Source organism: Pleurodeles waltl, chromosome 7 (genome assembly GCF_031143425.1).
Source record: "Pleurodeles waltl isolate 20211129_DDA chromosome 7, aPleWal1.hap1.20221129, whole genome shotgun sequence".
Lineage (NCBI taxonomy): Eukaryota > Metazoa > Chordata > Amphibia > Caudata > Salamandridae > Pleurodeles > Pleurodeles waltl.
The window spans coordinates 789,616,568-789,632,716 of record NC_090446.1 but is presented as its reverse complement, the minus strand read 5'-3'; the positions used below and the strand labels follow the sequence as shown (position 1 = coordinate 789,632,716).

The 16,149-nt window shown below is 48.0% G+C and overlaps 1 protein-coding gene across 1 annotated transcript in view; it reads left to right on the top strand.

Moving 5' to 3' along the window:
* Window positions 1-16,149, top strand: part of ETF1 (eukaryotic translation termination factor 1) — a 255,204-nt gene that overhangs the window by 156,611 nt on the left and 82,444 nt on the right. Inside the window, exons 7-9 of the mRNA XM_069199325.1 lie at window positions 1,199-1,328; window positions 10,077-10,232; window positions 14,535-14,599. Of these exons, the coding sequence (XP_069055426.1) occupies window positions 1,199-1,328; window positions 10,077-10,232; window positions 14,535-14,599 (351 nt within the window). The remainder of the gene's footprint in view (window positions 1-1,198; window positions 1,329-10,076; window positions 10,233-14,534; window positions 14,600-16,149) is intronic.

The window sequence follows — 16,149 nt, the reverse complement described above, 5'->3', positions numbered from 1 at the left end:
GGGGTAGGTAACCTGATTGCCAACCAAAGACCCCATTTCTAACACTGGTGATCAGCGGTTGGGATTGGACTTGTATTTGTACTTGTCATACACGGATTAAGTGTACACTACTGTTTTCAGTGCAGACCACTACGTGACCACATACTACCTGTCTTGAGATTTTGTTGCCTTTTCTTTTAACATTTTTCTGTGCTTCCATTTTTGTGGTAATCCTTGATTGACTATATTGAGCTGCATTTGGGAACTTGTTTTTCTGCCTTTGGAACTTTGCACTTTTAACTCTCCATCATGTCTCAGTCTGGGAATGCATCAGCTGGAGCAGCTTTCTTACCGTCCCAGCCCTATCTGCCTGCTTCCAGCTGAGGCAACGTATCCTGCAGGACCAGACACCTCTGAAAGGCTTCCGGAGGACTGCCTGCTCCCCAGAGGACCAAGAACTCCCATGCAGCGGCTCTGTCCAAAGAAAACTTCATCCAAGGGCTCCAGAACCATCCCGTATCCGCAAGTCTTTCCCACTCTGCACCTGCTGCCCATGTCTAGGTGGCCCAACCAACTAGAGCTGGTCTCCAGGTGATTCTGATCAGAACCCCCGTAGACTGGAACTATAAGTCTTGTACTTACCTCGTAACTGCTAACTTTTGTTCCTCCCCTAGAACTGTTCTGAAAATTGCACTGTCAGCTTTTAAAATAGATTATTTAGTCAAAAAACGTGTAACTTGCAAATTTGAAACAAAGTGGTTTTGATGCATATATTGGATACTTACCTGAAAGTGTACTTATTTACAACTTGAATCTTGTGGTTCTAGAAATAAATTAACAAAATACATGTTTGCTATATAAAAACCATTGGCCTGGAGTTAGTTATTGATATTCCATACATTTAAATTTAACGGCCACTAGTCACCATCCTCATGAGTAACCACATTTGTCCTCCCTGGCCTGGCTGTGTACCATGACTGAATATTGATAAAAAAAACTTTATAATCCCATTCTGAAGACTTTACGCGTTCACACTTAAGTGACCTAAAAAAAAAACATTCATTATTTTTACAGGATGCTTGTGTCTTATTGTAGGCAATGTTATATTATGCGCTAAACATGATCGTAGATATTCTTGACACTGGAGTGCATTCATTGTTCTTGAGACTGTACTCTAAGAGGTTACTAATGAGATCTTCAAATTTTTTTTTTCTTTAAGCGATTACAATCTAAAGTGTTGAAGTTGGTAGATATCTCTTATGGAGGTGAAAATGGATTCAATCAAGCCATTGAACTCTCAACAGAAGTGCTTTCTAGTGTGAAGTTCATTCAAGAGAAAAAACTAATAGGTAAGAGTAAGAAACTGCGTCCTTCATTTTTGAAACCTCTCTTCCACATCTCACTATTTACCAGCATGGGCTGAAAATGACTGTACAAAAGCTAGTTGCTTTTAGAGCAGCCAAGTTTGGTATTTTTTCATGATCGTCTCAAAGTCCACAACCCTGCGTTACCCAGCATTGGACTCTTTATAATTTGTGTACTTGAATAACTGTGGTATTGTCTGTCTGAAACTGTCAGTGTTTTAATATTGGTTTCAAAACATGGATGTTTTTCACAACAGTATGTTTTGTATCTATTTTTTAGCAAGATATACACAACTATTCATTGTTGGAAAGTGCCCTCTTTGCATGGTTACGTCCAACCATACACACACACACACACTTTTTGCCTGATATCTGATGCTACCTTGATTGTGTGCTGGGATCCTGCTAACCAAGCCCCATCACCTGTGTTCGTCCCTTAAAAATGTACCATTGCTTCCACAATTGGCACGCAGTTTAGTTCCTTGTAGAAGGTACCCTTTGTACCAAGGGCTACAGAATGTATTATGTCACCCTGGGGGACTCATGACCAAGCACATGCACACTGCCTTTGCAGCTTGTGTGTGCTGGTGGTGAGCAAAAGACAGTTGACATGGCAACCCCCTCACGGTGCCGTGCCCACAACCCACTGCCTTGGGCATAGGTAAGTCACCCCTCTAGCAGGCCTTACAGCCCTATGGCAGGGTGCACTATACCACAGGTGAGGGCATAGCAGCATGAGCAATTTGTTGCTAGAGTGTCGAAGTACATTATTAGACATTGTAAGTGCAGTGTGGCCATGTAAAGTGTATGGGCTGGGAGTTTGTCATTATGAGCTCCACAGTTCCATAATGGCTTCACTGAAGTCTGATACGTTTGGTATCAAACTTCCCAGCACAATAAACCCACACTGATGCCAGTGTTGGATGTATTGAAAAATGCACCTAAAGGGCATCTTAGAGATGTCCTCCTGTACTTTAGCCACACTTCTAGTGCAGGACTGACCAGTCAGAGTAGTTTCTAACCACATGGGGTTGAGAGCCTCTGTGCTGTTTGTGGCCAGAAACAAAGCCTCCACTGGGTGGTAGGTGCTTCACACAACCCCCGCCACCTACCCACCTCCCCCTCCCTTTGCAGGAACTGTACCACCTAGCGCTGAGCCTCAAAGGCTCAGGCCTGTTACAGTGCCCCCAGGGCACTCCTGCTAGTGGAGATGTCTGAACCCCACCTCCCCCTCCCTTTGCAGGAACTGTACCACCTAGCGGTGAACCTCAAGGGCTCATGCCTGTTAAAATGCCCCCAGCAGGGCACTCCAGCTAGTGGAGATGTCTGACCCCCTCTCTCCGCCAACCCCCCTGGGAAAGCCCCACTTTTGGCATCAAGTCGGTGAAAACAAGGAGGAGTGACCACTTCAGCTTGGACCACCCCTACGGTGTCCAGAGATGAAGTGACCCCTACCTTGCAAAATAGTTTGGAGGACAGGGACCAATGGGGTTAGGTCTGTGTCCCCCTCCCCAAAGGGAGTGGACACCAGAAGGGTGTAGTAACCCTCAGGGACAGTAGCTAATGGCTACTGCCCTCTGACAAGCTAAGTTCAGGGGTGTAGGAAGTTGGCTCTGTATGTGCTATTTCAAAGTAAGGAATAGCATGCACAGAGTCCAAGGGTTCCCCTTAGAGGTAAAATAGTGGTAAAAATAGATAATACCAATGCTCTATTTTGTGGTAGTGTGGTCGAGCAGTAGGCTTATCCAAGGAGTAGTGTTAAGCATTTGTTGTACATACACATAGACAATAAATGAGGTACACACACTCAGAGACAAATCCAGCCAATAGGTTTTTATATAGAAAAATATCTTTTCTTAGTTTATTTTAAGAACCACAGGTTCAAATTCTACATGTAATATCTCATTCGAAAGGTATTGCAGGTAAGTACTTTAGGAACTTCAAATCATCAAAATTGCATGTATACTTTTCAAGTTATTCACAAATAGCTGTTTTAAAAGTGGACACTTAGTGCAATTTTCACAGTTCCTAGGGGAGGTAAGTTTTTGTTAGGTTAACCAGGTAAGTAAGACACTTACAGGGCTTAGTTCTTGGTCCAAGGTAGCCCACCGTTGGGGGTTCAGAGCAACCCCAAAGTCACCACACCAGCAGCTCAGGGCCGGTCAGGTGCAGAGTTCAAAGTGGTGCCCAAAACACATAGGCTAGAATGGAGAGAAGGGGGTGCCCCGGTTCCGGTCTGCTTGCAGGTAAGTACCCGCGTCTTCGGAGGGCAGACCAGGGGGGTTTTGTAGGGCACCGGGGGGGACACAAGCCCACACAGAAATTTCACCCTCAGCAGCGCGGGGGCGGCCGGGTGCAGTGTAGAAACAAGCGTCTGGTTTGTAATGGAAGTCAATGGGAGATCTAGGGATCTCTTCAGCGCTGCAGGCAGGCAAGGGGGGGGTTCCTCGGGGAAACCTCCACTTGGTCAAGGGAGAGGGACTCCTGGGGGTCACTCCTACAGTGAAAGTCCGGTCCTTCAGGTCCTGGGGGCTGCGGGTGCAGGGTCTCTCCCAGGTGTCGGGACTTAGGATTCAAAGAGTCGCGGTCAGGGGAAGCCTCGGGATTCCCTCTGCAGGCGGCGCTGTGGGGGCTCAGGGGGGACAGGTTTTTGTACTCACAGTCTTAGAGTAGTCCTGGGGTCCCTCCTGAGGTGTTGGATCGCCACCAGCCGAGTCGGGGTCGCCGGGTGCAGTGTTGCAAGTCTCACGCTTCTTGCGAGGAGCTTGCAGGGTTCTTTAAAACTGCTGGAAACAAAGTTGCAGCTTTTCTTGGAGCAGGTCCGCTGTCCTCGGGAGTTTCTTGTCTTTTCGAAGCAGGGGCAGTCCTCAGAGGATGTCGAGGTCGCTGGTCCCTTTGGAAGGCGTCGCTGGAGCAGGATCTTTGGAAGGCAGGAGACAGGCCGGTGAGTTTCTGGAGCCAAGGCAGTTGTCGTCTTCTGGTCTTCCTCTGCAGGGGTTTTCAGCTAGGCAGTCCTTCTTCTTGTAGTTGCAGGAATCTAATCTTCTAGGGTTCAGGGTAGCCCTTAAATACTAAATTTAAGGGCGTGTTTAGGTCTGGGGGGTTAGTAGCCAATGGCTACTAGCCCTGAGGGTGGGTACACCCTCTTTGTGCCTCCTCCCAAGGGGAGGGGGTCACAATCCTAACCCTATTGGGGGAATCCTCCATCTGCAAAATGGAGGATTTCTAAAAGTCAGAGTCACCTCAGCTCAGGACACCTTAGGGGCTGTCCTGACTGGCCAGTGACTCCTCCTTGTTGCTTTCTTTGTTCCCTCCAGCCTTGCCGCCAAAAGTGGGGGCCGTGGCCGGAGGGGGCGGGCAACTCCACTAAGCTGGAGTGCCCTGCTGGGCTGTGACAAAGGGGTGAGCCTTTGAGGCTCACCGCCAGGTGTCACAGCTCCTGCCTGGGGGAGGTGTTAGCATCTCCACCCAGTGCAGGCTTTGTTACTGGCCTCAGAGTGACAAAGGCACTCTCCCCATGGGGCCAGCAACATGTCTCTGGTGTGGCAGGCTGCTGGAACTAGTCAGCCTACACAGACAGTCTGTTAAGTTTCAGGGGGCACCTCTAAGGTGCCCTCTGGGGTGTATTTTACAATAAAATTTACACTGGCATCAGTGTGCATTTATTGTGCTGAGAAGTTTGATACCAAACTTCCCTGTTTTCAGTGTAGCCATTATGGTGCTGTGGAGTTCGTGTTTGACAAACTCCCAGACCATATACTCTTATGGCTACCCTGCACTTACAATGTCTAAGGTTTTGTTTAGACACTGTAGGGGTACCATGCTCATGCACTGGTACCCTCACCTATGGTATAGTGCACCCTGCCTTAGGGCTGTAAGGCCTGCTAGAGGGGTGTCTTACCTATACTGCATAGGCAGTGAGAGGCTGGCATGGCACCCTGAGGGGAGTGCCATGTCGACTTACTCGTTTTGTCCTCACTAGCACACACAAGCTGGCAAGCAGTGTGTCTGTGCTGAGTGAGAGGTCTCCAGGGTGGCATAAGACATGCTGCAGCCCTTAGAGACCTTCCTTGGCATCAGGGCCCTTGGTACTAGAAGTACCAGTTACAAGGGACTTATCTGGCTGCCAGGGTCTGCCAATTGTGGATACAAAAGTACAGGTTAGGGAAAGAACACTGGTGCTGGGGCCTGGTTAGCAGGCCTCAGCACACTTTCAATTGTAAACATAGCATCAGCAAAGGCAAAAAGTCAGGGGGCAACCATGCCAAGGAGGCATTTCCTTACAAGGGGCGTCCTTAAATCCTGGATTTAGGGGCAATTACAGGGGTCAGATTGTGGACCACTCAGCTGAGAAGCCTGAAGACACCAACTGACTTGTCCCCAGCCCTTCAGGCCTGTCCCCAGCTTTTGAAACCCTACAACCAGAAGACAACGCATCCTGCAGGACTAGCAACCTCTTAAGTCTCGGACTGCCTGCACCCCAGTGTACCAATAACTCCTGTGTTCTGTGACCCTGTCCAGACAAACTCGAACTCCAGAACTGCTCTGAATCTGAGAGTCCTGCCCACTCTGCAATTGCCTACAACCCACAGCCCCCTGGCCTTGGGGAATGTGGCCTTCGGTGCAGCAACATCCAGCAGGCAGCCCTTCTCCTTGCCCAGCCTTTGGTTTCCTGGAACCGATTTCCCCCCCCACCTCCCCCCCTCACTTGCAGCATCTTTGTGACCCATGGGGCCCCCCTATAGCAAAGCATTTGGAGCCCAAACCAGTGTTTTCACCCTGCACTGACCACCCCGGCGTCGCTGAGAATTGTTTGATACTGACCTGTGCCCCCCTGTATTCCCCCCCCGCCCCCCCAACACACACACAAACAAACACACACACACACACACACACACACACACACACACACCCCACCCCGCTCCTCTAAACCTCCCCCATGGTCTGCCCTCTGAAGATGTGGGCATTTATCTGCAAGCAGGCCAGATTCCTGAGTGCCCCCAGTCTCCATAGGAGCCCATGTTAAATCAACCTCCACTTGCACTTTTGCGCCCAGCCTGTCCTGTGTTGCTCATGGGGAATGTTTGGGGTTAACTTAATCCCCAACCTGTGGACATCCTAACCTGCGGAGACTGGAACTGTAAGTCCTTTACTTGCCTCAAAAATTTGATTACTTTTCTTCCCCCGGAACTGTTTCTGAAAGTTGCACTGTCAACTTTTAAAACAGATTGTCATTTATTCAGAGTCCATATAACTTGCCAATTTGGAAAAAATAAAGTAACAAAATATATTTTTGCTATGTACAAACAATTGGATTGGAGTTAGTCATTTAGTGTGTGTTTTTCATTTATTGCCCGTGTGTGTTCAACAGATGCTTTGCACTACCCTCTGATGAGCCTAACTGCTTGACCATCCTATCACAAAATAGCATTAGTATTATCTACTTTAGCCTCTTAAGCCTCTGGGGAACCCCTGGACTCTGTGCACACTGTATCTAATTTTGAGATATTATATACAGAGCAAACTTCCTACACTTCAACTCTGGCTTGCTTAATTTAATTACCTGACCTTTGTCCCAAAAACCACGACATATGTAAAATGAAGAAAAGCATGGGGGGGCACTGGGACAGTCCACCAAAAACGAGAACAGTTGGGGAAATCCAGTACGTCTGGTCCCCCTACCCCAGTGGGATTTAAATTTTCTGACTTTTGTCCTGTCCCTCCCTGTAGGAAGCTGGCCCTTTATGTAGTATGCTAATTCTGTGTAAAGGGTTCAGGGGTTCCACAGTTAATGGACAGGGCTTGCTATGCAATCCCAAAGCGCTCTACTTAGGAGTAGTGTGGCTTAGCATCCTTTAACTTCACACAGAGTAGTGCAAGACATCTACATATACATACAGTAGTTCAGAAATGAGACACATGACTTAAGTGGAGATCCACACCACTTTATAAAAACAGCAGGTACATTTTATATATGTTTAGGCATCAGAAAAATTGTTCAAGTATGTATGTTTTTAAATAGAAATTGTAACTTTTGGAAAGTCGACAGTGCTATTTTTGGAAGGCACAATATTTCCCTATGGGAGGAAAAAAAGTTCTGCAATCAGATAATGTTTGACAACTTAGACCAATCTTCAAGACCTAAGGTGAGTACTGGCATGGGTCAGGACCACACCAGCAGGTCACTCCTGGTGGCACTGGTGCAGCTGGGTGCAGAGGTGTAGTCCAGCGTTGGCTGCCTAATGTATTTCTATGGGAATCAGTCTCTGTAAAAAGGTTGCAGTCTCTGGCTAGGAGGCCAGTCCAGGACAACCAAAGGTAGGTTACAAACACAGGGTGCTCAGGAACGTAGGTGCATCTTTGATCCTCTTCTCACCAGGTATGGGGCGACTGGTGCAGAGGTGTCCATCAGTGGAGGAAAGTACCCTCTTTTTGACATGGTTACCCACACTTTGTGCCTGCTGTCAAGTATGTTTTTACTGTGTTCACTGGGGAACCTGCTAACCAGGACCAAAGTGACTGCTCTCTCCCTTTAAACGTGGTTGCCTAGTCCACAAACACCCCACATTTGGCATACTGGTGCCCCCTTATAAGTCCCTAGTGTATGGTACCCAGGGCATTGTGGCACCAGGGGTCCCTCATGGGCTGCAGTATGTATTATGCCACCAATGGGGAGCCCATCCAAAGTGTATCTGCAGGCCTGCCATTGCAGCCCGCTTGAAAGGGTGCATGCTCCCTTTTTCACTACAGGTCACTGTAAGCCACCCCTATGGTAGGCCCTCCTAGGCAGGGGGCAGGTTACAGAGGTACCTGTGTGTGAGGGCACTCCTGCATGAGCAGAGGTGCCCCATCGGACTCCAGCCCCATGTTCATGGACTTCGTGAGTGCTGGGACGCCATTTTATGTGTGTACTGGACATAGGTCACTACCTATATCCAGCTACATAATGGTAGCTCCTAACCTAGACATGTTTGGTATCAAACATGCCGGAATCCTACCCCAATATTGTTGTCAATATTGGAAGTATGATTCCGTGCACTCTGGGGGGGACTCCCAAGATGACCCCCAGCATTGCTCCTACCAGCTTTCGCCAGTTTTCTGGGCATCCCAAGGTGCTCCTTCCCCTCAGTCAGGTTTCTGTCCTCCTGCTGCTTGAATAGCTCAAGCCCAGGAAGACAGAACAAAGGATTTCCTTTGGGAGAGTGGGTTAACAACCTTTCCCTTTGGAAATAGGTGTTACATGGCTTGGGTGGGGATAGCTTCCTCAAGCCACTGCAATGCTTTGAAGGGCACATCTGGTGCCCTCCATGCATAACCCAGTCTGCGCAGGTTCAGAGACCTCCAGTCCCTGCTGTGGCGCGAAACTGAACAATGAAAAGGGGAGTGACCAATGCCCTGTCCATCACCAGGGGTGGTGCCCAGAGCTCCTCCAGAGGGTCCCTGGGTTCTGCCAACTTGAATCCAAGGTTGGCAGGGACTTCAGGGAGCATCTGAGTGGCCAGGTCAGGCAGGTGACGTCAGAGCCCCCTCCTTAGAGGTGGCCAACTGGCTAGGTGACTAATCCCCCTTCCAGGTCTATTTAGGATCTCCCCCTTGGGTGGTTCCTCCGATTCGATGAGCAGGACTCCTGCAGGATTACTCGGCTCAGTTTACTTAAACTTCAGGCTACTGGAAGTGCAACTAGACCCTCCAGGAACCGGCTTGCTGCATCCACGACACTGGCTCTGCTTGCAACATTCTTTCCTTGGCTCCTTCCAGCTTCTGCAACATTTCCTCAGCTGTGCATCCTCTTGAGGGCAACAAGTCTTCAATCTGCATGAGAAGGAAGAAGGAATCTCCCTTGGAGTGAAGGCATCACTCACCTTTATCCACGGACACTAACTGCAATGACAACCGGCTGCGTGGAACACTCCCCACAAACCTTGGAAGACTGGTGAGAGCAGTACTGGGGAGTCCTCCAAGGAGCCCGAGTGCATTGAATCACACCACCAATACTGGCATTAGTATTGTGGTATGATTTTGACATGTTAGATACTGAACATACCTAGGTTCGGAGTTGCCGTTATGTAGCTGGTCCATAGGTAGTGACCGGTGGCCAGTACACAGGTAAAAGTGCTTCCCTGCTCTTACGAAGTCCAGTGCATTGTAACTGGAGTTGGTAAGGGCATCTCTGCTCATGCAGGGGTGCCCTCACACCCAGGCACCTGCCCCCTACTCTCTGAGCTAGTAGGACTTACCATTGGGGTGTCTTACAGTGATCTGGTGCAGTGACCAGCAGTGAAAGGGTGCAGGCACCTTTTCTCGTATGCTGTAATGGCAGGTCTGCAGACATAGTTTGCATGGGCGGCATAATACCTGCTGCAGCCCATGAGGACATGTGCCCATGCCCTAGGTACCTAAGTATTATATAGTAGAGACTTACAGGGTACACCAGTATGCCAACTGTGGGGTCTAAAGGGTACTAAAGCAGCCAAATTTGGAGGAGAGAGCACAGTCACTGGGGTCCTGGTTAGCAGGACCCCAGTGAAGACAGCCTAAACACACTGATAAACGGGCAAAAAGTTGGGGTGTAACCATGCCAAAAAGATACTTTCCTACAATAGATTTTTGAGTTAGTTTTCTTGGTCATATGGGAGGGTCTCTGCTTTACATGCTGAAAGGCATTTTGTGTATTGTGATTGCACTTTTTCTTCATTTGCTTATACAGCTTTTATTTAATCTTGAAAAATGCAGGGCGATACTTTGATGAGATCAGTCAAGACACTGGGAAGTATTGTTTTGGCGTTGAAGACACACTAAAAGCCCTGGAAATGGGTGCTGTAGAGATTCTGATAGTGTATGAAAACTTGGATATCATGAGATACATGCTTCGCTGTAATGGCTCCGAAGGTAAGTGAACTGTAATTGTCATCCTGAAAATGTGAACAGTAAATCTATTTTCACTTTTCTCGTTGACAAAGATACGTTCTTAACTGTTTGACGTTTGTGGAGCCCCTCTGAATCACTCCTGGAAGTCAGGGACCGAGTACTAAGCAACTTCTAGGATCAAACTTTAAATTTTAATGGGAAGGCTTTTCACATTTTTGTTTTAGCTCTAAAAGACAAGGCGATGTGCTAGTCTCTACCTTAATATCTTGTCATGTTTGCTCATTATGTATTCTTTTTGTGGGCTCTTATATCTGCTTCAATATAGGCCATGGTTTGGCCATGCTAGATTTCGTTATATCCATGAAGGATATAACTTAATTTTTAGCTTAAAATTTCAAATGCCTTCATTTTTGCAGAGCGTTTTAAACGTTTTTTGAATTTTGCATTATAAATATATACCTTACTTATCTGTGTAAGGAAAATGTATTTTTGCAGGTTAGCCCCCTTTTTGCCCCCATTTTCACTAATCGGTACTGTTAAGGATTACGAAATGCCCTGAGCCGTGCTAAACAGGACTCCGTGCATGTGCTCTGACCCTTAAAATGGATCATGTTTAATTGGCTTGCTCAATTGGGATAGTCCAACCTAATTGTAATTCCCTAGTATAAGGTACCAAGGGCATGTAAGTTGAGGTGCCCCTCAAGGACTGCAGTACTAGTTGTGCCACCACAAGTTCAGCAAAGTAAAACAAGGCCACTGAAGACTGGATGTTGGGGGGTGGGAGGGTTGTTTAAAACTACTAACTCATCTTTGCCTTTTAAAGTAATGGCGAATCCCAAACCTCCCTTTTTAATGTATGTCACCTGTAAGATAGACTTAACAAGCCCTAAACAGGGTGCCTTATATTGAAGAGTAGAAAATTTACGTTCAGTGGCATGTGTGGCTGTAGATATAAATGCTTTGCATAAGTCTGCTGTAAGAAGTTGGCCTGGTGGGCACACATGGTACTTCCACCTTATACCGGTCCAGGTATCCTCTCTTAGTGAAGTGTTGGCTGTGTCTAGAGGCCAGGCTCTCTAGAGGCAGCTGTGGCTGAGCAGCCAAGGCTTATCTAGGAACATGCAAAGCTCATGCAATACCACTACAGTCAGACAGTACATACACACAAGAAAGAAAGCACTCCTCTGTCAAGCCCCTTGGGGATTCCCTGGACTCTGTGCACACTACATCATTTTGATGGTGTGGTCGAGCAGTTAGGCTTATCAGAGGGTAGTGTTGAGCATTTGTTTAACACACACAAGCAATAAGTGAAAACACACACTCAGTGGCTTAACTCCAGGCCAGTATGTTTTTATGTAGAAAAATATTATTTTCTTAATTTATTTTAGAATGCAAGATTCAAATTTCAGGTAAGGTACATAAAATGTAAGTTACTTTGCATAAGTATAGTAGGAACTTTGAATCAAAACAGTAATGTACACAGTTTTTCATAAAATGGCAATAAGTTATTTTAAAAGTGGACACTGCAATTTTCAGCAGTTCCTGGGGGAGGTAAGTACAGTTTAGTTATTACAGTAAGTACAGCACTTCCAAGTTCGGTCTCCGGGGCATAGGTAGACCACCTTTAGGGGTTCAAGTCAACCCCAAACACCCAGTCTGGGAAAATGCCTCTCATGGCATGGTTACTCCCTAACCTTTTTGTCTTTTGTTGAAGCTAGTTATGATTGGAAGTGTGCTGGGACCCTGCTAACCAGGCCCCAGCACCAGCGTTCTTTCCCTAAACTGTACCTTTGTTTGTGCAATTGCCACAGCCCTGGCACACAGAAATCCCTGTTACCATGGCCCCTGTGGCCACAGAGTTCTCTAAGGGCTCCAAGGGCTCCAGCATGTATTATGCTACCCTGGGGACCCCTTCACTTGGCACATGCACACTGCCTCACAGCCTGTGTGCGCTGGTGGGAAGAAAGAGACTAAGTCGACATGGCACTCCCCTCAGGGTGCCATGCCCACAACCCACTGCCTGTGGCATAGGTAAGTCACCCCTCTAGCAGGCCTTACAGCCCTAAGGCAGGGTGCACTATACCACAGGTGAGGGCATATGTGCATGAGCACTATGCCCCTACAGTGTCTAAGCCAAATCTTAGACATTGTAAGTGCAGGGTAGCTGTAAGGAAATGCCTCCTTGGCATGCTTACCCCCCTGACGTTTTGCCTTTGCTGATATGTTCTGATTTGAAAGTGTGCTGAGGGCTGCTAACCAGGCCCTAGCACCAGTGTTCTTTCCCTAACCTGTACTTTTGTTTACACAATTGGCACACCCTGGCATCCAGGTAAGTCCCTTGTAACTGGTACCCCTGGTACCAAGGGCCCTGATGCCAGGGAAGGTCTCTAAGGGCTGCAGTATGTCTTATGCCACCCTAGGGACCCCTCACTCAGCACAGACACACTGCTTGCCAGCTTGTGTGTGCTGGTGAGGACAAAACGAGTAAGTCGACATGGCACTCCCCTCTGGTTGCCATGCCAACCTCACACTGCCTATGCAGTATAAATAAGTCACCCCTCTAGCAGGCCTTACAGTCCTAAGGCAGGGTCCACTATACCATAGGTGAGGGCACCAGTGCATGAGCACTGTGCCCCTACAGTGTCTAAGCCAAACCTTAGACATTGTAAGTGCAGGGTAGCCATAAGAGTATATGGTCTGGGAGTCTGTCAAACACGAACTCCACAGCACCATAATGGCTACACTGAAAACTGGGAAGTTTGGTATCAAACTTGTCAGCACAATAAATGCACGCTGATGCCAGTGTACATTTTATTGTAAAATACACCCCGGAGGGCACCTTAGAGGTGCCCCCTGAAATCTTAACCAACTACCCGTGTAGGCTGACTGGTTTTAGCAGCCTGCCGCACTCGAGACATGTTGCTGGCCACATGGGGAGAGTGCCTTTGTCACTCTGTGGCTAGTAACAAAGCCTGCACTGGGTGGAGATGCTTATCACCTCCCCCTTGCAGGAGCTGTAACACCTGGCGGTGAGCCTCAAAGGCTCACCCCCTTTGTTACAGCACCCCGGGGCATCCCAGCTAGAGGAGATGCCTGCCTCTCCGGCCTCTGCCCCCACTTTGTGGCAAGGCTGGAGGAGATCATGCGAAAAACAAGGAGGAGTCACCCACCAGTCAGGACAGCCCCTAAGGTGTCCTGAGGTGACCCCTGTCTTTAGAAATCCTCCATCTTGAGATTGGACGATTCCCCCAATAAGATGCACAAAGAGGGTGTAGCCACCCTCCAGGACAGTAGCCGTTGGCTACTGCCCACCTGACCTAAACACACCCCTAAATTTTGTGTTATGGGGCACCCCAGAACCCAGCAAGTCAGATTCCTGCAACCTGAAACAAAGACTGCTCACCTGAAAGCCCTGCAGACACGACGGAGACAACTGCTTTGGCCCCAGCCCTACCGACCTGCATCCAGACTCAACCTGCACAGCGACGCATCCGACGGGGACCAGCGACCTCTGAAGCCTCAGAGGACTGCCCTGAACCACAGGACCAAGAAACTCCTGTAAACAGCAGCTCTGTTCAAAAACAGCAACAAGTTTGCCACTTTCTTTCAACTTCTAAAGACTTCATTCATCCCGCCGGAAGCGTGAGATTTCACTCCTGGTTCGAACTTCAGAGAACCAACACTACAGGGAGGACTCCCTGGCGATTGCAACCTCGTGAGTAACCCGAGACAAGCCCCCTGGACCCTCACAGCGACGCATGCAGAGAATCCAGAGGCTCCCCCGGACCTCGACTGCCTGTAACAAGGAACCAGACACCTGGACCAAACACTGAACCCGCAGCCCCCAGGACCAGAAGGAACCGAACTCCAGTGCAGGAGTGACCCTCAGGCGACTCCCTGCCTAGCCCAGTCTGTGGCTGGACCGAGAAGCCCCCCCCAAACACCCACTCAATCTTGAACTTGTGGTTCTAAAAAATAAAGAAAATATATTTTTCTGTTTAAAAACTATTGGCCTGGAGTTAAGTCTTTGAGTGTGTCTTCCGCATTTATTGCCTGTGTGTTTACAATAAATGCTTAACACTACCCTCTGATAAGCCTACTAAAATAGAGCATTAGAATTATCAAATGTTGCCACTATCTTACCTCTTCGGGGAACCTTTGGACTCTGTGCACACTCTTACTTTGAGGTAGCACATACAGAACCAACTTCCTACACACTGCTTCACTGACCGAATTGTCCTGTTGCATGTTTGTTTCTCATTTTATTTAGTGTCCTTGTTCATCTAAGATTTTTTTTTTTTCTTTTACAATTTCTTTTCTTAGAGGAGAAAGTTCTGTATCTCACACCGGAACAGGAAAAGGATAAATCTCACTTCATAGATAAAGAGGTAAAGTATATTGAACATCCATGTCTTAATTTTATGTGAAAAACCTGATACAAAGATTTGAAACATGCCTGTTCATCCACATTTACTGTGAAGGTGATTTTGAACTTGGAAACCTTAAGTTAATTGTCTAACCCAACATCATGGGAAGTGAAGATTGAGTAGAAAATGACCTTTCGCCATCTCTATCTTTCATCATAAACCGTGTAGCACATGAAACCATAGATTCATTATCTTATTACAGAGTTCGTTGAGGGTGTAGGAAGTTGGCATGATGGACACCTATGGTGTTGGCACCTTATACCAGGTCCAGGCAACCCCTATTAGTGAATGTAGACCGTGTAGGAAGCCAGACCTCTCTAGAGGTAGCTGTGGATGAGCAGCCAAGACTTAGCTATGAGACCTGCAAAGCTTATGCAATGCCACAATAGTCACGCAGCAGCTTCACACATGAAAGAACCACACAGTTACAAAACATAAAGGTACTTTATTATAGTAACACAACAGTAGATTACTTATAGGCAGTCTCCCAACTGGAGGTAAGTGCACACTAAATATATGTATATATGTGTTCGATGGCATGTGTAGCTGCAGATACACATGCTGTGCACAGTCCGCCATCTGGTGTTGGGCTCGGAGTGTTACAAGTTGTTTTTCTTCGAAGAAGTCTTTTCGAGTCACGAGACCGAGGGACTCCTCCTATTTCGAGTCCATTGCGCATGGGCGTCGACTCCATCTTAGATTGTTTTTTTTCCGCCATCGGGTTCGGACGTGTCCCTTTTCGCTCCGTGTTTCGGGTCGGAAAGTTAGTTAGAATCTCGGGAAAAAAAAGTCGGTATTGTTTGCGTTCGGTATCGGGTTAGTTAGAACAAATCGACACCGAATTTGCCCTTCGGGGTTTTTTCGATCCCCCGTCGGGGCCTGGTCGGCCCGGCCACGTGTGACTTCAAGGCTCATGGAACGGACCCCATTCCGCTTCTGCCCAAAATGCCATCACAAGTATCCGTATACGGATCACCATCTGGTCTGTAACTTGTGCTTGTCCCCCGAGCACAAGGAGGATACTTGTGAAGCCTGTCGAGCGTTTCGGTCGAGGAAGACGCTGAGAGACCGAAGAGCCAGGAGACTGCAAATGGCGTCCACGCCGACAGGTCAAGAACGCTTCGAGGAGGAAGAAGAAGCTTTCTCCATCCGCGAGTCGGATTCTGAAGAACTCGACGCCGAAGAAACACACCAAACCGTGAGTAAGACGTCGAAAATCAAGACTCACGAGAAGTCTACAAAAGCCCAGGGGACGCCACCGCCAACAGGCCATGGCTTAACCCGAAAACTAGGTGACCCATCCAAGGCACCGAAAAAGGGCATGCTAGTGTCGAAGTCATCCGACTCCGGTCGAGATACCGCCACACAGCAACCTCGGAGCCAAGACAGCGGCTCCGAGAAACTTTGGCACAGAGACAGCGGCACCGAATAATTTCGGCACCGAGACACCACGCCGAAAACAAAGGTTTCTTCGGAGCCTAAAAAGACTTCCGAAAAGGTTTAGGTTCTGT